Source organism: Capricornis sumatraensis, chromosome 11 (genome assembly GCF_032405125.1).
Source record: "Capricornis sumatraensis isolate serow.1 chromosome 11, serow.2, whole genome shotgun sequence".
Taxonomy (NCBI): domain Eukaryota; kingdom Metazoa; phylum Chordata; class Mammalia; order Artiodactyla; family Bovidae; genus Capricornis; species Capricornis sumatraensis.
In genome coordinates, this window is record NC_091079.1 from 53,410,336 (window position 1) to 53,436,491 (window position 26,156).

The 26,156-nt window shown below is 40.6% G+C and overlaps 1 protein-coding gene across 1 annotated transcript in view; it reads right to left on the bottom strand.

Moving 5' to 3' along the window:
- Positions 1-23,215, bottom strand: part of TRAM1 (translocation associated membrane protein 1) — a 31,505-nt gene extending 8,290 nt beyond the window's left edge. The window contains exons 1-9 of the mRNA XM_068983270.1: positions 22,939-23,215; positions 12,826-12,889; positions 11,241-11,362; positions 11,010-11,126; positions 9,671-9,729; positions 7,916-8,000; positions 1,417-1,487; positions 1,090-1,194; positions 137-280 (exon numbers count right to left, since the gene is read on the bottom strand). Coding sequence (XP_068839371.1) covers positions 137-280; positions 1,090-1,194; positions 1,417-1,487; positions 7,916-8,000; positions 9,671-9,729; positions 11,010-11,126; positions 11,241-11,362; positions 12,826-12,889; positions 22,939-23,061 — 890 coding nt within the window. The 5' untranslated portion in view covers positions 23,062-23,215. The remainder of the gene's footprint in view (positions 1-136; positions 281-1,089; positions 1,195-1,416; positions 1,488-7,915; positions 8,001-9,670; positions 9,730-11,009; positions 11,127-11,240; positions 11,363-12,825; positions 12,890-22,938) is intronic.
- Between the last annotated feature and the right edge of the window lie 2,941 nt (positions 23,216-26,156).

Consider the following 26,156-nt stretch of genomic DNA (forward strand, 5'->3'; position numbering starts at 1 on the left):
TAAGAAATCAAATCAAATGAGTATTTTCCCCTACCTCTCATAATTATACTTTTATATTTTAGACAATTCATATTTTAAATTGATAATACATACTACATTGTAGGGCAAGGTGAGAAAAGTGTTAAATCAACCCTACCTAACAGCTAACACATTGAAGTTTCCAGTACTGAAATCCAGCTTCTGGTTCTCTGCTCTTGCCAGGCCAAAGCCAACAGTGAGTACCGAGAGAATTAAAGTCAGAAGTCTTCCCAAAACAAACAGAACTGCCCACAGAGAAAATCTGTGAAAAAAATGTCAAAGTCAGATTCACAAAATTGCAAAGATAAGATTCTAGTAGAAATCAGATTCCTGTTAAGTAAATGCGTATTAAAACAGCATTTCTTACAGTTCTGCAAAAAGGATTCTGAAATAAAATGCTAGGGAAATGCTCCATATTATATCACATTCTTGGAAATTGTATAACATATGAGCATATTTCAGGTTCTAGAAGTTCAGTTAAAGAAATATTTGATTTTATTTTTCATTTAGCAGATTTTCTGTGTATGCGTATGACAACTATTAATGATTCTCAGAACTACTGGTATATAGAACAATTTTGGAAAAGGCTGAATAAAAACAAAGGCCATGTATTCAATTCTCATGAGAGTCCTCGCTTCACTTTTTCTCCCCCCAAGGCTCTTTACAATACATATTACTTCAATGCTGTCCAAGTTTAATTTTCCCATCAAAATATTTTTGTATCTTTAAGGTTCTAAAATCTACTATTTCAATTTCTTCTGAAAGCTCACTTTTCCTCATTATTCCTTCTCCAAAAGAACAATGTGCACTAAACAAGATAAGAAAAGTTGTATGAGAAAAGTAAACCCTCAACTTCAAAACTACAAGTTCCAATATACTATCTCTCAAGCTAAGAAAGACTATTTTAGAGAACAAACGACCAACTTAAATTGTTAGAAAGTGTCATTTTATTTAAAGCAGCTTATAAAGCAACATAATTGCCCATAGCATGGACCTTGGCAATAGCATGGTCCTTTGCAACACAGGCACTGACTTTAATTACACAAGAAACAGAATGGTTGAAAGACTCACCCTTTCTGATACTTTTCATCACTAAAGTAAAATAGGCGGGAAATGTGGAAAAGAAACTCAACAAAATAGTGTAGCACCAAAAGCACAAGTCCTAGATGATTCAAGCTGTTAAAAGAACACATTTAAAATAAAAAGATTAATTACGAATTAAGACAGAGTACCCACTCCAGTGTTCTTGCCTGGAGAATCCCAGGGACGGGGGAGCCTGGTGGGCTGCCATCTATGGGGTCGCACAGAGTCGGACACAACTGAAGTGACTTAGCAGCAGCAGCAGCAGCATATTATCTGCCCAGTCCACAAGCACACCCAAGAAAAATCCCAACTCACTTTAAAAGATAAGCTCCAGCAATGTGAAAGAGGTAAAGGCCGATGTAGACGAGCTGACGAGGAATATCTTCCTGTAAACAGAAAATTGCACAACAGGTTAAAACTGGGGGAAGTAGTTGTTTGGAGAAGTAGTGTGAAAATGGACTGTCACAGAAGACCTGAAGGCCACTCTGCCCAGCACCCACTCCAACTGGCCACAGTCCTTTACCCTCTCTTGGCTTCATCTACTCATCTGGAAATGTGAATAACACCTGGGTTTCCTTGAATCAGATGAATTCTATATCCCTTTTAGTACTGAGTGGTCCTTTTTATAATAAATAATATTAGATGACACAATCTTAATAACCATTATGTCCTTCTAATATTAAAACTACTATGTTTATACCAGCAGAGATTCTTTTGTTTACCCAAATAGTATTTACGTTTTTTAGTCCCTTTCATTTCACTGTCAGTCAAGTCATTAAAACCAAAGGTTAAAATTTATCTTCTCACTTAGGATACCACATACTTGTATATTCTTTCTCCTCTTAATAACCCTGTAAGTCAGGTATTCAGACTTCACTTTTGCTTTCCCCTCACCACCAGCCCCCCATAGTTCTTAGTGACTTGGTTATCTTAGAAATAGTGGTTTTCAAAGATGTTTAAGTCAAGTGACTCATAAAATTAATTTTGGGGTCACCCTAACATCTTTTGAAATATGAAATATAATGTTTAAAAAGGCTAGAGTGTACAGCATATTATATTGTTTCATGAAAGCTTTATTCCAGATTTTACACACACGGAGAAGGCAATGGCACCCCACTCCAGTACTCTTGCCTGGAAAATCCCATGGATGGAGGAGCCTGGTGGGCTACAGTCCATGGGGTCGCTAAGAGTCGGACATGACTGAGAGACTTCACTTTCACTTTTCACTTTCATGCACTGCAGAAGGAAATGGCAACCCACTCCAGTGTTCTTGCCTTGAGAATCCCAGGCACGGGGGGAGCCTGGTGGGCTGTCGTCTATGGGGTGGCACAAAGTCGGACATGACTGAAGCGACTTAGCAGCAGCAGCAGTACACACATACGCAGAATTATAATGTAAACTCTATAGTTTTTCACCTTAGGTTACAGTCAAAAATGTTTGCAAAAAATGAACAGCAGGCCCTATAAACACTTGTTAATTTAGGAAATGCCTGTACCACTCATTTCTACTCTGTTTTTTGGCAGTTTACCACATATATGGTTCTACTAGCCTGGCTAGTACTATTCATGTACTGCAGCTCTAATTAAAATGATTACAATATGGCTGATGTCAGCAAACTGAGCACCATTTGCCTGGAACCTCACTAGATTTGTCTCTGCCATATAGGAGAGCTGAACACAGATCACTTCTCTTTCAGCCCCTACAATTCAAGTACAGTTATTTCACCAAATCTTCCAAGAAAGAGCAGAGAGTTTTTAAGTGTAGTTTTGAAACTGGAAAGTCTTTTCCAGTAAGAATGGTACAAAGATCAAGTATTACAGAACGTACGACAGTTGAACAAAACAATATAGAGTCCTACACTGTGGAACTCTCGGGGAAAATTCCCAAGACACAATACTAAGTGTATAGTGGGGCTTTCAACTGGAGAGAGAACTAAGGCTGGCTGACTTTTTTCTCCACATAATTTTCACACTTCCAATGAAATATTTCTCCTTACTAAAGGAGTGAGAAAGGTGTTGTGATAACATGGCAAAGTTCAACCACAAGGCAGTCTCTTTACTCTCTTAAAATCATTTCAGATGAGCTCAGCTGTAGTGTTATAATTGCAATTTGACATCCTATGGAAACAGAGGTGTCACTAAATACATGGTAGTTGTATTTCTGAAAGTGTGGTGTATATATCATTGGCACTGTACAAAATGATTTTAGATGGTATACAACAAAACATTTTAACTTTCATGTTAATTTTATTGTTTCTAAAGATTTTTTTTTATGTAGACCATTTTAAAAGTCTTTATTGAATTTGTTACAATATTGCCTCTGATTTATGTTTTGGTTTTTCAGCTGCAAGGCACGTGGCTTCCCAACCAGGGATCAAACCTGCACACTCTCCATTGGAAGTCTTAATAACCACTGGACTGCCAGGGAAGTTCCTCACTACAATTTTAAATACATTTTAAGTTGCAGTGAGGTGGCATGTAAGTGACTGTGTATATGAAACAATACCATATTCCTTCAGATGTATGGTAAACAATGTTCCAAATTTCTGAGGGGAAAACAACACCAAGAGGACCCTTTATACTAAAGCTTTTTAAAAAGTTTTAAAATTGCTGATTGGACACTAAACTCATTTTATTACATAACAATTTGTGTAAATCAATGTAAAAAACTAATTTGCTGGAATAACTGATGGAAAAACTATAGCAGTGTAACTCCTTGGAAAGATTAAAGAAAAAAAAAGATTTTTCTTTTTTTAAAGAAGAAACACAAATAGGTTTTAAAAATACACCATTTAGCAGAGAACATAAGCTGCTTCTCTTTTTTCTTGTTAGACAAATCTAAAAATACTACTATAAATTACAAACATACTATATTTCAAAAAGTCATTCCATCTCTTTTTTCTCCTTAAATCTCAACCTAATTAATGTGAAGCAAGGTTTCGCTTGCTCTTAGGTAAAGAAAAAGTCCAGAGCTTCTTCCCTAAATTCAAGTTCAACTTTGCATCTCAGCCCTGCCTTTCTGATAGCAACCAACTGAGTCAATCATGGTGAGTAAAATACCACCACATGTCCCATATCTCCACAACTGTCAAATCCTTAGCAAGAGCTTTTCCAAAAGGACAGAGTACCAAGAAATCTTTTTCTAAGTAATGGAAACTTGAGCCTTCTATAAACTGGCCAGTGTCTCTAAAGCAATGTTTGCACATTCAAAGCTGAACCAGAGACAAGTGTCAAAATAAATGAGTGACAGGGAGGGGTCTACTGCAAGGAGTGGTGGAGAGCGCAGGTTAAAGGCGTTCCCCTATCAACAATAATGTGACAGGTGTGACGTAGCATGATTTTTAAAATGAGACTGGACTTCCTCTGACATTCTGCAATCCTCATAGGGTTACAGCCTTCTGGGGCTTACATGCCTGTGGCCAACAATAAAGACCTTACCCAGCACCATGTGTCCCTGGGGTGTGGGGATCAGTGAGAAAAGAGAAGGCTGGGTGAAAGATCAGTGAGAAAAGATGTCGGCACTCTTAGAGGCAGTTCACGGTATCAGTTAACTGGCCACATCACAGATTTCAATTAGGGAGTTAGCACGCCATCCAAGGGCGGCTCATAACTGTTCTAGAATCTAGAGTCTAGATGAATGCAAATGTGGATGAGAAAAAGCTATTTTGGTTTTTCAAGACTCACCACCCTATGATTTTGTTATGTAAATAAACTCTTTTTCACCAGAAGTCAGAAACAAAGTTTTGTTTATTTACAAACTTTCTTATACCTGAATGGAAAAAATATGTAATGAAACTGAGCAGTTGCCAAGTCCTTATATATCCTTAATGCTAATATTCCAGTAGTTTATATAAGAACAAAGTCATAGAATAATGACTTAAAATTCTGATAAGTCTCCTTTTTCATGGAATACCTAATAAACACAGTACACTTAAATCAAAACAAATACTAAAATTATAAATAACTTTAGGTGACATTTTTGGTTGTTATTCCAACATCTTTTATTAAAAAGGTCAGCTGTATACTTTAGTAAATTTCTATTTTATAAGGAAATGTTTTTCTTAACTACACAGTACTAAAATGTGAACTTTACTTTAAACTGAATATTGGATATATGCCCAAATATAAGGCAAAGATATTCCCCTAAACCAAAAATGTAGTCATCTCATATGTAAATTTTTTCAAAGCTCTCATACTACAGAGATCTGTATTGATTATTTTAAACAACAAATAAATGGGTTAAGATACATAACCTGAGAAAACTCAACCAATGTCATTTCTAACTGCTTACACAAGGTTAGTGGAGGAATCAATAAGACAGAGTAACGATGTACTCTGGAAAAACTGATTTAAATGAGTCAAGGAAGCTCCAGTGATGAAGGACAGATATTAACAAGTCGCACATGAAAAGTGTGAATGTAACCCTTAGGAAGGAGTGGGCAAAAAGCTTTTTAAGAATTTAGTATACTTTATATCATATACAACTATATGTATGGATAATTAAACCAAATAATCTGACTATCAGAAACAAAACATTTGGATATTCCATCCACACTTTCCTGAAACTTCTTATATTCAAGTTGGCTAAGAAACTACATTTTGAATCCTCTCATGGACAAAAGAGAGGACTGTTTATATTGAAACATACGTATTACATGGAATTAAAATAACCTTCTTAAAAGAAACTGAGTTATTTGTGACTAACACATCTCTTGAATTGCTACTGTGTTCCTTTTTCCACTTCTCTGTAAGACTGGGTCAAAACAACCACTGTACTAATTTTTTTCCAGTGAAGAGTTCTTCCAAAAATAATTCTTATAGAGTAAATTTTAAGAAACCGTTGAACACATATGCAGCTGTTACTTTCAAATTATGTTAATTACTTGAAACAGTTACTTTCGACTGTCATATGTAGATGTTAAAAATAGTTTCAGTTAAGTTCTAAGTTATGCAAATTATTCCATAAAAATTAGATTGCATTTTTGGAGAAATGCCATCTGGCAGGAACTGGGAAAGAGCTTTGAGAACTAAAATGAACAATTACTTTGAAATGTCCCTCTCTACTTACATGGTCAATGAACAATATATAGACATATGAACTCATAATGAAACCCAGAGGTAAAACATCCACAGGTACAAAAGTACATGAAGAAAGACCTAAACATCTGAACCATGGTACTAAGACATCACGGACTATACCGGTCTCAGCAGTGCTCCACAGAACTTTCTGCAAGGAGGGCTAGGTTCTCTGTCTCTGATTCAAAATGGCAGACTGTGAAACCATGTGTGGCCAATGAGCATTTGCGACATGGCTAGTGTGACCAAGAAAGCGAACTTTGTTTTTGCTTAATTAAGTTAAATGTGCTTTGTGGCTACTGTGTTGGACAGTGCAGCTATGGGACACCTATGGTTCACATTAGGTAATCACTAAATATGGAAAGGTTATTGAAAGTGGTGTGGCTAAAAATTTTATCTTAAGACAGTTCTAAGTCAAAGGTTTTATGGATCTTCATCCTAATCCTTATAACCAACTTAACTAGAAAACCATTCTACTCTACATGGACTCTAATTCAGTGCTATTCTCTAATCATGGCAGACATCAATGATGACTGACACACAGGACACAAAAACCACAGACACAATACATCAATAAAATCAAGCACTTATATTCATGAATTAACTACCCAGAGTACAAGTGTTTCTGGCTTTTAAGAAGGCAGAGATAAAATGGTCACTGGATGGGTGGTTACATTTCTGTTTTGGAAAAGCTTCTCAAAGTAAAGGGATTTTAAAACCAATGTTTTAAATGTGGAAAAATGTAAAATACACACAACCCATAGAAAGCATAATGAATCCCCATGTACCTGTCTCCCAACTATGGCTGTTAACCCATGAATTTCTTTTTATCCACCCACCCCCCCAAACATGTCAGTTCATATATAGGGATTTTAAAAACAATCTCTCCCCAAAGGAGAATAAAAGTGCTTGATTAATTTATTAGAAAAGGTATCCCAGAGAAAAGAACTATGTGCTGGGATTATAAAATTAGAGAATGTTAAAACTGAATGAGGTACAAAAAGGGAAGAAAAAGGGACCAGGGGACAGGGGCACAGATGGGAAGAGCTCTGGGAACAGGTGAGCAGCTTGATTTTGATTTAGAGTGAAAAGGACCTAGGACAGTTTTTAGAAGAGAAAGAGTTAAATAAAGGAAACAAAGTTTATTCTGTGACATCAGGTAAGACTGACTTCAGAGGTGTCGAGGGTAAAACTTTACAGGAGGCTACTGGAGTGCTCCAGTGGCTGACTTACTGTTCAAACAAGACAAATGAACATCTTTCCCACCTGTTTCACTAGGGAAAGACTCAAGGTGAATATTTAACTCTGGTTTACTTTTCTCAATATTGAATTTTTCTCTGGGACTTATACACAGTACCATTAGTTGTCGAATAATCTAATTAATCCGTTTGGTCTCACTTGTGAAACTGCTAAGCGTATCCATAACACAAACTGAGTATCACACTGCAAGATTTGTTTAAATTTTATTTTAAATTACCACTAATACAATTTTAAAATGAGAAATTAGCATGTCAAATGTAAGATCCCCACCTCTTAAGTTGAACCAAATAAAAGTTTTTGCAATAAATACTTAAAGACATTTAGTCTGTGTGGAAAAAAGGGAGGTGAGAGAATAGTGGGGGGATGGGAGAGGGGAAAGGGAGGCTAGAGATGTGAGGAAATATTTAATTTTAAAACAACTTTTCAAAAAAAGGCAAAAATGACAAGACAAATCTAAAAATCACAAAACCACTGCTTACTTTTTTGGTTTTCTGGAAGTAGAGTTCAGGAAAAGCATGAAACCAGTATGCCAATTGTGATATGTAGAAAAACTTCATCTGAAATCTGTGTAACACAAAAAAAGCAGAACATATCGTTTAAAGCACAACATCTTTAAAGATAAAGTAAAAACAAACACTGGAAATCAGGACATGCTAAGTAGCTACCTTTGTGTTGCCATTTCAGGTCCCCTTACTTCCCTTTATTTACTCTGCAGTAGCCCCCTTCCCGAGCCCCCCAGGGTCTCCCCACCATCAGTCAGTTCCTCTGGGCTAAAGAGCAGAAGCAAAAACATGATCCACAGAACCCTGGGAGCAACCAAGCAAGCTACGAGGAAACGGAGCCCCTTGCCTATGAGTGAGTTAGTACTGGTGAGTGCGCCTGTTAGCTACTGAAAATATGCGGAACGTGTCTCTGAGGGAATCAAATCACACATCTGTAAGGGTTCCTCAAAAGGGAAGTAGAAAGCGCAAAAAGGCGGTGAAGAAGTGAAGGTGCACAGATTCACCAGCACTGGAAGCCGAGACAGTCCCAATTACAGACAGCCTCTGGATTTTTCCTTAGGGAAACATGGTATCTCTACCTGGTTGAGACACTTGAGAACCCCCAATAAATGGAAGCAAACTCAGATTCAAGAGAGGAATAAGGCACTGAAGGGCTCCCAGGAGACATAGTCTCATCAGTCTAGAGTCCACAGTCTTTTCATGCCACACCCCTCTAGACCTCCTCTTTCTCCACCGCCCCCGGCCCCCTTCTCCTCCAGAGGTCTAAAGTGGAAAACACAAAGCCTATCTGAATAATGCTGTAGGGAAAGAGGGGGAGGAGGACAGGGAAGGGGAGAAAATACAGTCCCATATATGATGTTTATATCCCCATTCTACACAAGTTCATTGAATTAATACACTTTTTAAAAATTAGAATGGCTCAGCAGAATATGGTAATACTGTAGGTCATGTTACTCTCTTCATATCTTTTTCTCCAACTCTCCCATCACAATGCATCCACTGACTACTGCCTAGATGATAAGCCCCTACAGCGGGCACAGCAAAGGATATGAAAAGAAACAGTTCCTTCTGCTATCAATTACATACAGTCTTGGTGGGCATGGGCACAACATAAGACTGACTTACATAAATGAGACAATTAAAGAGCAGCCAAGACAATGTATAAACATAAAATACTGCACAACAAAAGGAAAAATCCAGGAAAGCAGAAGCCCACATAGGCGAAAGGAGCAAGGTAAATATGGAACAGATGTTTCAGAACTGGGCTTGAAGAATGAATAACTTAGCTAGCTGACTTGGCGACCCCTGAGCTTCTTATAGCACTGTACAGAAACCTTGGGGGCCAAAAAAGAGAAACAGTCTCTATCCTCAAGCTTATAGTGTAAGAGAGAAGAAATGGAAGAAAAGAGACTAGGGTAAAGAAAAGGAGCAAAAGTATGTAGAAGATGGAGCAGGAATGAGGAGAAAAGATGAGGGAAAAAAAGAACAGAGGACTAAATTAGGATTACCATTAAAATCAGTTTTCTTAAGGTAACAGACATACTGAAACGACTACAAACATAATAAAAGCACAAAGCAATTTTTTGTTTTTATGGCAGTGTGAGTGCCAAAGACATACCTATTATATGAATTTGCCTCACGTCTTAAAAGAGAGTAACAACAAATCCTGCTTAAAAGTGACATGACCATGGATGGCCCTTAATTGAGAAAAGCCTAGTAAAAATGACTTACGTCATCAGGGTATGGGGATAAGCCCTCCACAAGATAGTCGGGTCTGAGATGTAGTTTTCCTGAGAAGATACAAAAATTAGCCTAATGAGCATGTAAATTCCTTAGAAAATAAGACAGTATTTTCATTTCTTGCACATTTACAGCTCTCCATCTCAAGTTCCAAAGGGTCCATGGAAGTCAAACATTTTAGATGTTTTAGTTATTTTTCATTCAATAAAACTGCTTACTTTAGTGATGTGAAAATCAATGAGTGATGTGAAGTCCAAAAAGACATAATTCCTGGGCTTTTGAAATTCTTTCAATCCAGGGGAGTAAAAAAGACACAAATGCAAACACAACCAAAAAACAGTAATGGCACATAACAGTCATCCAAGGAATGATTTTTTTCTTGGGTCATCAAAGAAAGGGTTCCAAAAGAGGGGGCACCTGACAGGAGACAGAGGAGCAAGGTGCTGCCAAGTTTTATAAGATTATGTCCACGTAAGGAGAAGGAAACAGCAGCCCACTCCAGTATTCTTGCCTGGAGAATCTCATGGACGGAGGTGCCGGGAGGGCTGCAGTCCATGGGGTCACAAGAGTCAGACATGACTGAAGTGACTTAGCATGCATGCATGCATGCATGTCCACATAATAACCATGTCTTTTTCTTAGATAACCAGATCTGTTTAGTGAGAATTATCACATATGTATATATAGAAAAAACTGAAGCAACTTATCCTTAATACCCACTGAGGTTTTAACACATTTATTTTTTTAAAACTGTGTAAGACAGAATTTGTGTACATCAATAATTAAAAAAATTTCTGAGTATATAAGATAGATTTTAAGCTGAATTTTATGTTCATCTATAAAGTATCACTAAAGCAGCAATTTACAATGGAACAAGCACTGGACTTGAAAAGCTGAGTTCTGGTCTGTCTCCAACTGTGTCATACCCTGGAATATTCACCTGGCCTATTTATTCATCTCTAGTATATATGCAACCTTGTGAAAGTATCACTGATAACTTACCCTTTCTGCTAACACAGAGCCACTTGCAAGTGACTACAAGATATGAAGACAACATTCAGATCGACTAAAACTGAGTAAGGCTTTCTGGAACACTGAACATAGTTGGCAATTTTTACTGTATAAAAACGTAAGAGGCTTACTGATGAAACCTGATTTATACTAGCTCAATAGCAGAACTCCTAATCTTAGATAAGAACAACAACAGAAGAGGAATTTTTCTAAGGTTCAGGGTTTGCTTATGAGTGCTAAAAATAGGACATCATTTCCTGTTCTGAGTACATAATTAAATACTCTGAGAGATGAGAACTTAAGCATAGTACATACTTACAGATACGAGAATGAATGTGCCCCAAATACAAGAAAACAGGTAGAATGCACTAAGCTGACCAGATTCATTAAACTTGCTGTGTTTCGTTTTGGAGAAATGCATTCGCCTGTTAATTTTCTAAAAATAAAAACAATTGTTAATTTAAGATTATAAAAATGTATTTAACATAACTATCATGGTATGGAGAGCTAGTATTTTACAAAGTATAGATTTCTAAGATTGTATACTTACATCCAACACATATTCTTGAATTATGGCATGAATAATTATCGCCACCAGCATGTAGAAGAAAACTGTAGCCAAATCTTTGATACCATAGTAATAAAGGAACACTGATTCAGTAGCTTGTTCTTCTGAAGGCCAAAAGAACAGGACACACACACACAAAAAAAAATACATAAGATTATAAAAACAGCACTAAGTACAACACAGTTATGGAAACACACAAAAGAAGACTAATCTAATAAATAAGTTTATAGAAACATCACGGTAATATGCTTTTGGACACCTTGAGTCTTAGCAGCAATGAAAACTGAGATTACCCAGAAGTCTAAAGTTTCAGAAATTACTTACAAAGACTTGACACAGGTTAGTTACAGCCATTAAAGATCAGAGCACAGGGGAGGGGAGGGCACACTCAGACCCCTGGATATCCCAGGGGTAGAGCAGGTTATGTTTCAGTTATATTAAAGTAAGTTATACTTAGCCCATTTGCCTGTGTTTTCAAGGAACTTTCGAAACTTTCAACTTTCTAGCTCTATTTTTCAAACTAGATACCATATTTATAAATCTGATGGAAAAGCTGACTTTGATTTGATTTAGTTTGGAACTCTAAGCAGGGGAGACAGAAGCAACTGCTGCAATTGTTTTCAGTCTTTAAAACTGCTAATTTTCCAGAATAAGACTTAAGCAAATACTTGTGAGTTGATAAAAGAGCTTTGTTCTTCTCTGGCATATTCAAATTTCTAAACAACTTTGTGGTTTTCAGTAATCTGATATCTAAATTACTAAACCAAATATTTACAAAATGATAAAACTGAACAAAAACCCAACTCCATGTTGTGTAATTTATCTTACATCTAAATAGAGAGACTGGGAACAAATTTACTGCCTGAATATGTTATCTTGTTAAGTGAATACCCCACCCCTCATCCATGCTAATTAATTACATTACTATATTCAACGGTAATCAACTTTCAATAACAACCTGATTCTCACCTAGCATAATCTAGAAAAAATTTTTGAAATAAAACCTAAAAATGTAGTCTGTATTCTATTCCCAAGATACTTCTTAGAGCTTACTGTCATTCTCTCATCAAAATAACTGACAGAATGGTAGAGCACAACCAAAAAGCAACAATAAAATGGGCTTAAGAGGGTTGTTATTACAGTTCCCAAACAGAACTCATAGGTCAAAAAAACTGAACCTGAACACTGGGGCTTTAGAAACCTTGACTGAACAATGACACTTCAGACAAATGCAAAATATCCATTCTTAGGATTTTCTTACAAAAAGATCAGAGTGAGGAGAAGGACAAAAAAAAACTCACAAAAACCCTATTCTTCCATGGAATTTCAAGCCTACTTACAAAAGTACACAGTAAACATTAAACACATAAAAACGGATTTTCATACAGGATTTTCAACCCAAAACATCAGATCTTGCATTATTACAAAATCATCAAGAAAAATATTCATTCTCATCATGAATGAGTTCTGTGAAGATAATGAAGAACCTAGTGTTCACAGAAATTTCCATGTCTGCCCAGCTGAACTCTTCTACTTAACCAGAAAATTCCAAAAGTAAAGCACCTACCTGTGGCAGGGAGGGTAACATTGTACTGAAGAGTAACAAAAATGATAGAAACTTTTGCTGTTATCTGGAAAGAAAAAAAAGATCAAGTCAATTTGTGACTCTCTCCCAAACAGCAACTCCCGGGGAAAAAACATTCCAAGTTCTGTCCCTACATCTAAGAACCAAGGAGGGCCCCCCAGTTCCTGTGTCACCTGGACAGGCACAACTGGGATTCCCCCTTGCCAAGGAGCTTGAAGTTAACTTAATTCACCAAAGCAGTCTGCAATTTAGATGGGATTGTGCAATCCACTCCTAACTTTAAGATTTCAAAAAAGAGATACTGCAGTTCCAGTAAACAGTGTTTTTGATAAATAATGTTTCTCTCTCTACCTGTACAATGAACACAAAATTGCCTTCAAGAAAAGTTTTCAATGTAAATTAATGAAAGAAAAGGGAGCACTGTTACCAGGATGAAAATGGACCGAAGGTAGGGTCTGCGGTGTGTGTCTTAATCTCCTGCACACCTGGCATTAGATACATGGCCAATGAATATTTCACTGGCCTGACAACTGGTACAAGCAAAGTGGTCACAACAGAACAATGAAACACTTACTCAATATTTATAGGCACCAAGCACTATACTAGACGAGAGGATAACAGAGATGGATGATATGATCCAGACGACTAGAAACTTATTTGAGTTTTTAGAAGAAACGGTTGCAATACCAAAGAATCAGAGCCAACAGGAACCGAGGAAAAACAATGCATTTTTTTTGTTTGTTTTTCATTTCTTCCTGGGGTGAGGAAAGGCTCTGCAGAAGATGTGGTGCCTGAGCAGCTGCTGCTAGCAAAGAAAAGTTCCCTCACAGGGGATGGAGAGGACAGCCCAGGTAGCGAAAAGGGAAGTGCAAAGGTCAAGAAGCTGGAACCAGGAGGTCAGGTGTAACAGGTGGACATGAGGAAGGGCCTAGCGTGCTGATCTAAGTAGTGCAGACTTTATTTCAGCCTGACCAGACAAATTGAGGAGAGGGAGTTACTGGTGTTTAGAGAAACGGCTGGCTGTGGCTAGCGCTGGGCCCCCAAGTCACCCTCAGATCCACACTCCAGCTGGCAACCGGAATCTTGCCCTCCATCAGGTGAACACACTCCCCAGGCCCGCCCACCCCCGAAGGTCCTCCAGCTGAGTCCCATTCTTTCCAGGATGAGAACAAACTCCGGGGTCTGGCCCTGCCTCCTGCACTCCTCCCACCCAGGGCTCTGTGCGCTTGCGGTTTAATCTGAAACACTGCTGGAAAACCTCTCCACTCGGGATCTCAGGTCAACTACACCCTTTCAGGGAAGCCTTCCCTGCCTTTTAGGATAGGTCATTTCCTTTGTTAGATGACCTCAGAGACCTGGGCTTCATTCTTACAAAATGGACACTCCTGGCATGGTGATATTCATACTGCTGTTACCCATCACAGTAACCTCCGTAAAAGCCAGGACTACGCTGGTTTCTGTTCATCACTAGAAGCTCAAAGTCCAGTAGGGCGTGTGGCATTTATTCAGTGACTGATCAACATTACTAAATAAATATCAGACAAAAATAAATTGGAGTAAGGAGGCAAGTCAAGTATGAGAGAAACCCATAAAAGCTAATAAGGCCTGAACTCAGGCAGTGGTGGTAGAAGAGAAGCGGAAGTTTTGAGGCAGAATAAGGTAAGTGGAGGTGATGGAATTCCATTTGAGCTATTTCAAATCCTAAAAGATTTGATGATGCTGTGAAAGTGCTGCACTCAATATGCCAGCAAATTTGGAAAACTCAGTAGTGGCCAAGGTGTTTCCATTGGAAAAGGTGTTTCCATTCCAATCCCAAAGAAAGGCAATGCCAAAGAATTGCACTCATCTCACACACCAGTAAAGTAATGCTCAAAATTCTCCAAGCCAGGCTTCAGCAATACGTGAACCGTGAACTTCCAGATGTTCAAGCTGGTTTTAGAATAGGCAGAGGAACCAGAGATCAAATTGCCAACATCCGCTGGATCATCGAAAAACCAAGAGAGTTCCAGAAAAACATCTATTTCTGCTTTACTGACCATGCCAAAGCCTTTGTGTGGATCACAATAAACTGTGGAAAATTCTGAGAGAGATGGGAATACCAGAGCACCTGACCTGCCTCTTGAGAAATCTGTATGCAGGTCAGGAAGCAACAGTTAGAACTGGACATGGAACAACAAACTGGTTCCAAATAGGAAAAGGAGTACATCAAGGCTGCATATTGTCACCCTGCTTATATAACTTATATGCAGAGGACATCATGAGAAACACTGGGCTGGATGAAGCACAAGCTGGAATCAAGATTGCTGGGAGATGGTTTGGGAGAATGGCATTGAAACATGTATATTATTGTATGTGAAACAAATCGCCAGTCCAGGTTCGATGCATGATACAGGGTGCTCGGGGCTGGTGCACTGGGATGACCCAGAGGGATGGGATGGGGAGGGAGGTAGGAGGGGGGTTCAGGATGGGGAACACATGTACACTGTGGCAGATTCATGTCAATGTATGGCAAAACCAATACAATATTGTAAAGTAATTAGCCTCCAAAAAAAAATAAAAAAAGATTGCCGGGAGAAATATCAATAACCTTAGATATGCAGATGACACCACCCTTATGGCAGAAAGCGAAGAAGAACTAAAGAGCCTCTTTGATGAAAGTGAAAGAGAAGAGTGAAAAAGTTGGCTTAAAGCTCATCATGCAGAAAACTAAGATCATGGCATCCGGTCCCATCACTTCATGGCAAATAGATGGGGAAACAGTGGAAACAGTGGCTGACTTTATTTTTTTGGGCTCCAAAATCACTGCAGATGGTGACTCCAGCCATGAAATTAAAAGATGCTTACTCCTTGGAAGGAAAGTTAAGACCAACCTAGACAGCATATTAAAAAGCAGAGACATTAATTTGCCAACAAAAGTCTGTCTAGTCAAGACTATGGTTTTTCCAGTAGTCATGTCTGGACGTGAGAGTTGGACTATAAAAAAAGCTGAGTGCCCAAGAATTGATACTTTTGAACCGTGGTGTTGGAGAAGACTCTTAAGAGTCCCTTGGACTGCAAGCAGATCCAACCAGTCTATCCTAAAGGAGATCGGTCCTGGGTGTTCATTGGAAGGACTGATGTTGAAGCTGAAACTCCAAATATTTTGGCCACCTGATGTGAACAGCTGACTCATTTGAAAAGACTCTGATGCTGGGAAAGATTGAGGGCAGGAGGAGAAGGGGACGAGAAAGGATGAGATGGTTGGATGGCATCACCGACTCAATCCACATGAGTTTGGGTAAGCTCCGGGAGTTAGTGATGGACAGGGAGGCCTGGCGTGTTGCAGTTCATGGGGACGCAGAGAGTCGGAGAAGACTGAGTGACTGAACTGACTGACTGACTGAAAGCTTGTTAAGCAGGAGGGAAGAATCAGAGATCATGTACTGATGCTTCAACAAGTAGGTGAAAAACAATACTATTAACAAAAATGGGGAATACAGGAGGAACAACAGGTTTTAGGGAAAGAGGAGTTTTCAGTAAACTTAGATTTCTTTGAGATGCGCAGGTGGAAAGACCAACAGGCAGGTGAGGCCCACTCCTGGAGCCCCGCAGGGAGGGCCAGGCTCAAGGATTTTTGGAAGTCTCTCTTTACAGAGAATACACAGTACACAGTGGAGGCTGTGGAAATATGTAAGTCCTCTGTAGAGAGTGTACAGGATTTGATGAGAAGCAGGACAAATCAGAACCATGGAGAGGGCAGAGAAAAGCTGGTGGGGAAATAACAAGACATGATCAAAGAGAAACAGCAGAGAATGAAGAGAGCTGGATACCCCAAAAGCCAGAGGGGAAACATTTCAGGATGGTGTGGACAATAAAGCCAAAGCTTCAACAGAGATGTGTCAGGAAAAGACGACAGTGGACTGGACGATTTAAGAAGTCATCAGTGGTCACAGCTTTTGAGTGATTCCAACAGAGAGCACGAAAGGCACATGACAGTGGTGTGGAGAGCCCAAAAGGAATGAACACAGGGGTTCCCAGTGAGAGATACCAGGCCAAGGCTTACGTTGTTTTATGATGGGAGGGGTTAAGCTGGTGTGAGGGTGGTCAAGAAAGGGGCTAGGGAGAATTTACCACGTTAGGGCATAATGGACAGAAAGATCTGGCAGGGAATGAAACACAAGGATAGCTGCTGTTGTTTAGTCATTAAGTCATGAGCGACTCTACAACCCCATGGACTGCAGCATGCCAGGCTTCCCTGTCCTTCACTATCTCCTGGAGCTTGTTCAGACTCTTGTCCATTGAGTCAGTGATCCCATCCAACCATCTCATCCTCTATTGTCCCCTTCTCTTTCCCTCAATATTTCCCAGCATCAGGGTCTTTTCCAATGAGTGGGCTCTTCACATCAGGTGGCCAAAGTACTTCAGCTAAAGGTTAATCTTGAACTGTTTTCCTCTTACACTAAGCAGCAGGTAAAAACGATGGGACAGATAAATTCAAAAGACAAGAAACCGAGGACATTCTCTATGGTGTGGAGCGGAAGCAATGTTATCTGTTAAGCACAGCCGGGGAATCCAATGAGTATTTTTATAGTTCCTTTAGGGAAAGGAGCTGGCCAGGGAGAAGTAAAAAGATCCCTGAGTATTACTTTTGTCTGAGGTCAGAAACCTTTGACCTGTAATATTATCTAGCAGCCCGAGTCCATGACTTTCTCTGACAACCCTGAGCGATCCACAAACGGGGAGGGAGGGAAAACGCAGGTGCCAGGCTGGAACCATGGCTGGATATGTATAGGTCAAACAGGGAGAAAGACCAAGAGGGAAAGGCAGCTAAGGGCCTGGGGAGAGTGTGAACCGTGAAGTCTGCAGGGAGAAAAGCAAAGCAACGAGAGGCCACTATACTGGAGAAGAGGAAAGGGGATCAGGCCCCACCGAAGTCTGGACTAGACAGAGAGCCAGCAGGTGAGCAGCAGAGGTGGGGAGATGTACAACATACAGGTTGTAGCTGGGCTCTGCTGTCCTGGAGTATTACAGGCCTGTGAGAGGAAGTCAGGGAAAGGCCCCTCCAGCAAGCTGCTGTGCTAGGTAGATACAGAAAGCCGCTTGACTAGAAGAGGCCAGTAAGGCTTTTTTGTATTGCATTCTAGGTCATTCACACGAATACATTACAGCAGAGCGATGACATGTGTTTCCAGGGTAACACTGCTTTTCTGCAATTCTTTTAAATAAAGTTGATGACTAAATTTTATGCTTTAATATCTTGTTTAGGTTTCATATACAAACACACAAACACACTTTGCATCCCTGTTTCTAGTTTAAAATATGAGGGCACCACTATCGTAGCTGAAAAAACTTCTAAGTTTTTTTAAACAAATGACAAGGGAAATTCTTCAAAGATAAATTTAATATCAAATTCCCAAAGCAACAAAAATTATATTATCCTTTCATGCTAGGCTTCCAAATAAAATTAAAATCTGGCTTCCAGCTAGCTTAGCATGTGTCAGTATGTAGAATAATAAGAAAAATACAAACCACACACACTACAAAAGTTTATAGGAAATTTTTTTAAAAAAGAAGAAAAATTAAACCAATAATCATGCTCTTAGCCATTTCCAGGCCTCCTAAGTGTCATATCCCAGCCAACACTGTTTTAGTTAAACTAATATTACAGTTAATCAATAATAAGACAAATTAGTTTGGAATAAAATATGCTACAGAAATACATGGGCTGCCCAGGTGGTGCAGTGGTGAAGAACCCTCGTGTCAATGCATAAGATCCAAGAGACAAGGGTTCAGTCCTTGGGTTGGGAAGATCCCTTGGGGAAGGAAATGGCAATTGGCTCCAGTATTCTTGTCTGGAAAATCCCATGAACAGAGGAGCCTGGAGCACTACAATCCATGGGGTCACGAAGAGTTGGACACACTGAGCATGCACACACAAGAAATATATAATGCATTCAGAAGTAAAAATAACCAAGTTTATGACAATTTCGAACATCTGAAGCACTGCTCTCCTTTTATAAGAAAAATATGAGACTTATTCAGATATATCTTAAACAGGTTACCATGACGATTAATGAATTATTTAACTCAGCACTGATTACAATTATCATGAATATCATAATATTTCTTTCACGGTCACCAGCTGGGGCTTGGTAGCTTGTCATACAGAAATGTTAACTACGTTGTACTTGCTAGAGGAAGGAGTACTACTACACGGACTGGATGCCTTAGAGATAAAGGCAGTTTCTGAATACCTAATCCCACTTCCTTACTGACATATAAAACTAAGTTCTTAAAAAAAAGAAGGAAAGAAAATGGTGGCATTAAGACAAGCCACACTTAAAAATAAAACAAACCTCCAAGTCTGTTCCACGATACTTGGAATTGTAAAGGTCCCCCTAACCTGGCATGGCAAGAACAACTTGGACTCCTGAGTATGTGTAAAGTAACTCCCTTTCAGTAGATCTTCCTCATGGAGACTCTTAACTTCTCTTCTGCATCCTTGCTTTTGGAAAGGTTCTTAAGTATCCTTACATCTTCTAACTATTAAATTTTCCTCACTCCAATATGAAGTCATGAATTATACACCACGATTTGCAGTATGTGGACAGAAACTGACTATACTAAAAAATACATAATTTCAAAATTCACAGCAATTTCTGAGAACACAAAGTTCCTTGTAAATTAAAGTCTTCCATTTCCCACAAACAAACTATTGCTTTATCAAGAATGAACGTGTGTGCTCAGTTGTGTCTGACTCTTTGCGACCCCATGGACTGTAGCTTGCTAGGCTCCTATGTCCATGTGATTTTCCAGGCAAGAATACTGGAGTGGGTTGCCATTTCCTAATCCAGGGGAATCTTCCCAAACCAGGGATTGAACCTGAGTCTCCTGCGTATTCTGCATTGGCAGGTTGGTATATACAACTCTTTAGGTGCTGTTAGAACCTTCTCTTGGAGAAGGCAATGGCACCCCGCTCCAGTACTCTTGCTTGGAAAATCCCATGGACAGAGGGGCCTGGTAGGCTGCAGTCCATGGGGTCGCTGAGTTGGACACGACTGAGTGACTTCACTTTCACTTTTCACTTTCATGCATTGGAGAAGGAAATGGCAGCCCACTCCAGTGTTCTTGCCTGGAGAATCCCAGGGACGGGGGAGCCTGGTGGGCTGTCATCTATGGGGTTGCACAGAGTCGGACACAACTGAAGCAACTTAGCAGCAGCAGCAGCAGCAGCAGCAGCAGCAGAACCTTCTCTCACATAAAAAACCCGTCTTCTATTTTTTGACCTTGATAAATACCTAAGGAATAATGAACTATCATTTATGGCATATCTCCTGTAAGCTAAACTTTCAACTATGAATTATACAAATTAATTTAATTCTCAGAGTAATCCAATGAGCCCTATCTTACAGAAAAGGAAACAAGTTCGAGAAGTTAAATGACATGCCCTAGGTTAGCAAGCAGTGGAGCCCTACCTAACTCCCGTTAGCTTCAGCATTTACACTGAGTCTTCATTTTGGCTAGTAATACAGTATCTATTATTGCTTTGTCAATTTCACCATAAATCCTCTGACATTTTCTCAATATATTTACACAAAAGGCTAACAGTTCTGTTGCAAAAATATCAACTTCTCTATTATTCTAGCAGATACCGTCATTCAATAACTACGTTAATGGTGAGATTCATCAGCAATTATTTTGAAAGCAGCAAAACGAACCAGTAAATTTTTTTCCCATGTGTAGATAACACGCTTTTAAATCCTACAACTTTAACATATGGCAAGAAAAAAGTCATGGGACATGCATGAACTTTCTTCTGTATGTTTCTTCAACGTTCTTCTTTGAATTGACTTTAAAAACTTCTATTTAGATCTTTGTTGAGTCTATTTAAATTGAGAAATTTTACATATGTAAAGGTGAAAATCCCTTCACTGTTAAAAAAAAAATCATTGACGTGAGGAAGTTAACAGGTGGTGAACTTCCCTAGAAATGTGGTAAGAGAACAAAAAAAGCTTACATAAAAACAAAGTCAAAACATTTCTTAGTGTCAGCATTTCTGATTTATATTCCATTTCATTCAAAACATTTTGCAGATAATATTACTCCTAAATTATATCTTCAAAGTCAGGAATTTTTACCATGTGGAGATGGGTTATGGCAAGTCTTATAAAACTGTTCAATATGACCAAAGCAGAAGGTCATATTATATGTAAGTATAATATTCAGAAAGTGAGTACAAGTGTTTAGCATTACATTTTTAATACTGCACATATTCATATAGTACTTTATAAACCATAAGATGCCTTCATACCAGGCTATCTGATCCTTGCAAACAATGGTGGTGAGAAGAGCACATGTGGTATTTCCTTATACACAGCAGAAAAACTGAGGCTTACCCTTAGGTCATTCAGGTGTTAAGCAGCACAGGCCCAGCCTAAAATAAACTATATGGCATATGTTAGTTCCCTTCTATCTTCCCATTTAGGAATACTCACTGCTTCCTCAACTGTGGACTAAGTGGGCAAAAATGACGCTATCAAGATTAAAAAAGAAAAAAGACCAACTATATCTAGATCCAGAAAAAGCCCATTTGAAGATGAGCAGAAAGTTTGAAAATATTTTAAGTATTAAAATATTCAATTTCTAATAATAACATTTAAAAGAGCCACACAGGCTCTATTTTAACAATTTAGTCATCTTTTGGTCACTGGCAGTCTCATTCCACTAGTTTTTCTTAAGACTTTTTTTTTTAATTTAACTACTGTTTAATTATTTGTGAGTTGGAAGCAGGATTTCTTGTCTTTTACTGGAATCGTTCACACTGAACTGCATATGAAACTCTTTACTGCTCTGTCTATATTTTGCTAACATTTTTATTGGAGCATAGCTGTCTAACAATGTTGTGTTACTTTCTACTGTACTGGTAAAGTGAGTCAACTATACATATACATACATCGCCTTTTTTTGGATTTCCTGCTCATTTAGGTAACCACAGAGCACTGGATAGGGTTCCCTGAGCTACCCAGTAGTCAAGAATTCTTAATGTCACTCATTAAACAAATATTTTGTAAGCACTTCCTAAATGCCGGGATATAGTCTAGGCGCTGGAAATTAAAAAAACAAAACAAAATAAACCCTGTCCTTTCACTGAGGTTACATTCCAAGAAGGAGACAATAAATAAGTAAAATAATGAGTGTATTTGGTGGGGGCTCAGGAGCTACAGAGAAAAGTTAAAAAGGGAAAGAGGATAAGGAACGGGCGTGTGTTTTGGGGAGCGAGGGGAAGGAAGCCGTAGGATGTTACCCGTTCACCTGGCAAAGTTTATTACCCACATTCAACAGCTGTTAAGTAAGTCATCACGATACGCGCTACGTGGGAAGAGAATTTACACACTCCTGACATTTCCATCCTCTCCTACTTCAAGAAACAAAAAGAAAATTATTCGACTCCTCGGCACTGCTGCTCTGTACCCCGATTTCTGTATCAGACCTTGTTTCTTTAAGGAGAGAGCAAGCGCGGGACGGAAAAAAAAAAAAAAGTTCGATCACTGCTAACAATACCAGTTTGGGAGACCGAAGTTCTTAACAATTGGGTGGGTGATCCTGCGGCGATCGCTCGCCGCCCCGTGTGGCCACCGCCCTTCCAGCGGGCAGCCGGCGCCCGGCTCCGTCGGTTTGCCCCCCAAACCCCGCGCCGCCGCGGCCGCGGCCCCCGGCTCTCCCCGGCCCCGTGCGGCCTGGCCGGCCGGCCATTCCCCAGCCCGCCCACTGCCCGCAGCCAGCTAGGCGCGCAGGGGCCGCCCCCGCAGCCCGCCGGCCCCTCGCCGGCTGCCACGTAACCCTTCGCGGGAACCAGGAACTGCGCGGCCGGCGGGAGGGGGCGGCGTGCGCGGTGGCCGAGGGGGCGACGCGGCGGCCCCGGCCCCTGCGGGCGGGCGGCGGCCAGGCCCCCGGGGCTCCGCAGCCCCAGGCCAGCGCCGGGCCGGGCGGGCCCGCTCTTTGGGGGGCGAGGGGCCGGCACCTCCCCTCGGTCCCGGCCAGGGTCCCCCCGCGGTCCCGGACCGAGGGGCTGAGCTGGAAGCCCGGGCCGGCGGCGGGGCGGGCGGTTGGGCTCACCTCGAACATGAGCCCCAGCAGGAAGACCATCGCCACACAGGAGACGATGTCCGCGTGATTCTGCAGGACGAATTCGTGGCTCAGGACCGGGGGGTTCTTGCTGCTCTTCTTGCGAATCGCCATGGTGAAGCCACCGCCCGTGCCTGCAGGTGCTCCGCCCCGGCTCCGCTTTCCCAGCTGCTCACCGACTCCCCGCCGCCGCCGCCTCCCTCTGGCTGCTCCTCACAGCCCCGCCGCTGCCGCTCGCTGGGGCTTCACTTCCCATCCCACAGCCAGTACGCAGCCGCCTGGGCCACCCGAAAAAAAAAAAAAAAAAAGCGAGCCCACGGCGAAAGCGAGCATGCGCACTGGGAGGGACGGCGCTCTCTAGTGCCGCGGCCGCTCTTGCGAGCCCACAGCGCCGCCTAGGGACTGGAGGCTGTCCGCCCGCGGCCGGGCTGGTGGAAGGAACCTGAGCGGTGCCCCGCCGGCTCCGCGCCGGGGCGGGGGTTGGGAGTCGTTTGAGGCGCGAGTTCCCTGCGCCCCTTTAACAGGCTGAGTCCGCGCCGAGGTCCGAGGGCGACCACGTGCTACGGCGTGCTCTGCTGTAAGCGTTTCCCCCTGCCCTCCTGGCCACACTAGGCTTGGGTGTCAGTGCCTGCTTCCAGGTTGATTGTCTCTTCTTGAAATCCAGTGCCACCAGCAAGATAATCTTGCTGACTACATGACTACAACTTAACTACATCAGGATAGGGCCATTCTTTGGTGTTCGTATTTGCCTTAAAAGTTAACTTCAGAATTATTATTAACACACCTGAGGACTTTTTCTTGTTCTTTGTAGCCCTGAGCTAGTTTTTTAAAAAGAACAACTATTTGGTCTCACCTGTCCATTCCCATACCCCAACGATGTCTGAAGAGATCAGCTTGGGTTTACTTGCTTCTTACTTCTTAACAACACTTCTTGGTAATCAATGAGATGGTTTTTTAAAAGTTTATGGATTAAACATGTCCTCCTTTCTCATACTTCTACCCAATATAAGACTTCTGGTACACTTTCTCGCGATGGACTGTGTCACTGTCTACGCATTTGCCAAATCTAGAAATCAAGTCATCCTGGAGTGATCTCTTTCAGCGTCCTTCCATATACAGCCTATTGCCACACCCAGGCCATTCAGTCCCTCTCCCCATCTATCACTGCTGCAGCCTCAGGAGGGGACTCATCTCTAGCCTGCAATATTACAACTCTGGTGAATCCCTTAATGGTTTAAGAACATGGGTTTTAAAATCAGAATTCTGATCACCTGTATGATCATGGACAAGTTACTTCATCTCCATGAAACTCAATTCCTCATTTATTTAGGTATTCAAAAATTTTATTGGTTATCTACTCTATGCTAAGCACTGAGGATAAAGAACTGAAGGAAAAATACAGTTGAACCTATTCTTACAGGCTTTCATTCTAGTATGTGAAGAGGGTCTTTACACAAGATTTAAAAAGTGAAACATATCTTAAATTGAGATGAGAGTTCTGGAGAAAAAGAAAGAAAGGGGACTAGGGAAAATGGGAAATTACATTTGCCTGATGAAGAGGTGAGGGAGCAAACCATGTGGATATCATCAATAAAAAAGAATTGTATCTATTTTGGCAATTAAATGAGATGATTCAAAGAAAGTGCTTAGTAGAGAGTTAGGTATGAATGTTAACTATTATTATTTTCCTACTTTCTGATCAATTACTAGTTTCCAGTTCAGTTCAGTTCTGTCGCTCAGTCATGTCCGACTCTGCGACCCCATGAATCGCAGCACACCAGGCCTCCCTGTCCATCACCAACTCCCAGATTTCACTCAAACTCACATCCATCGAGTTGGTGATGCCATCCAGCCATCTCATCCTCTGTCGTCCCCTTTTCCTCCTGCCCCCAATCCCTCCCAGCATCAGAGACTTTTCCAATGAGTCAACTCTTTGCATGAGGTGGCCAAAGTACTGGAGTTTCAGCTTTAGCATCATTCCTTCCAAAGAATACCCAGGGCTGATCTCCTTTAGAATGGACTGGTTGGATCTCTTTTCAGTCCAAGGGACTCTCAAGAGTCTTCTCCGACACCACAGTTCAAAAGCATCAATTCTTCAGCGCTCAACTTTCTTCACAGTCCAACTCTTGCATCCATACATGACCACTGGAAAAACCATAGCCTTGACTAGATGGACTTTTGTTGGAAAAGTAATGTTTCTGCTTTTCAATATGCTATCTAGGTTTTACTTACTTGCAAATCCCCTTTCAATTTCATATTAAAATGATGCTTCTAACAATTTTTCAAAAATTTTTCATGATTTCCCTTCTCCTTCATGGAAAGCTGTGTGTGCATGCTGTCACATCCCTCTCTTTGCCAGACTGTAGCCCTCCAGGCTCCTCTGTCCATGGAATTTCCCAGGCAAGAATACTAGAGTAGGTTGCCATTTCCTCCTCCAGGGGATCTTCCTGACCTAGGGATTGACCTTGAGTCTCTTGTGTCTCCTGCATTGGAGAGAGGCTGAAGGGTCTAGGGAAAGCTTTTTTTTTTATGATCTATTTCTTAAAAATTAATTTTCTGAAGTGTAGTTGATTTACAATGTCATGTAATTTCTGCTGTATGGCAAAGTGATTCAGTTACACATATATTCTTTTTCATATTCTTTTCCATTATGGTTTACCTCAGGATACATTTCCCTGTACTATACAGTAGGACCTCGCTACTTATCCATTCTATACGTAATAGTTTATATCTGCTAATCCCAAACTCCCACTTCATTCCTGAATATGAGCTGTTGTATGTTTGCACACAGCGAGAATGACCCACTAGAGACGTTTCTTCTGTAGGAGATTCCTACAGATCTGTAAGAGGTGATGGTGTTTAGTGTACAAGCAGAGGACCCATGGTAACAGGGATAGTGTTTCCATAGTAACCAGAGGAGAGCAGAGTCTGTGGATAGGTTAAGAATGGCCAGATGAAGTTGTCTTCTGGTTGCTTCTATTGTCTCAGTAAACTATGACATGAAATCATCAGGAGTGGGTATAGCATACCCACTGAAGAGGAAATGGGGTAAAATTGTGGGAGGGCAAATGGATTAGAGGAATGTAATCAGACAGCAGTGCCTCCTTGAGACTTGGGGACCTTGGGGACCTATATTTAAAGTGAGACTCTGGACTTCATGGTGATCCAGTGGTTAAGAATCTGCCTGCCAGTGCAGGGGACAACGGTTC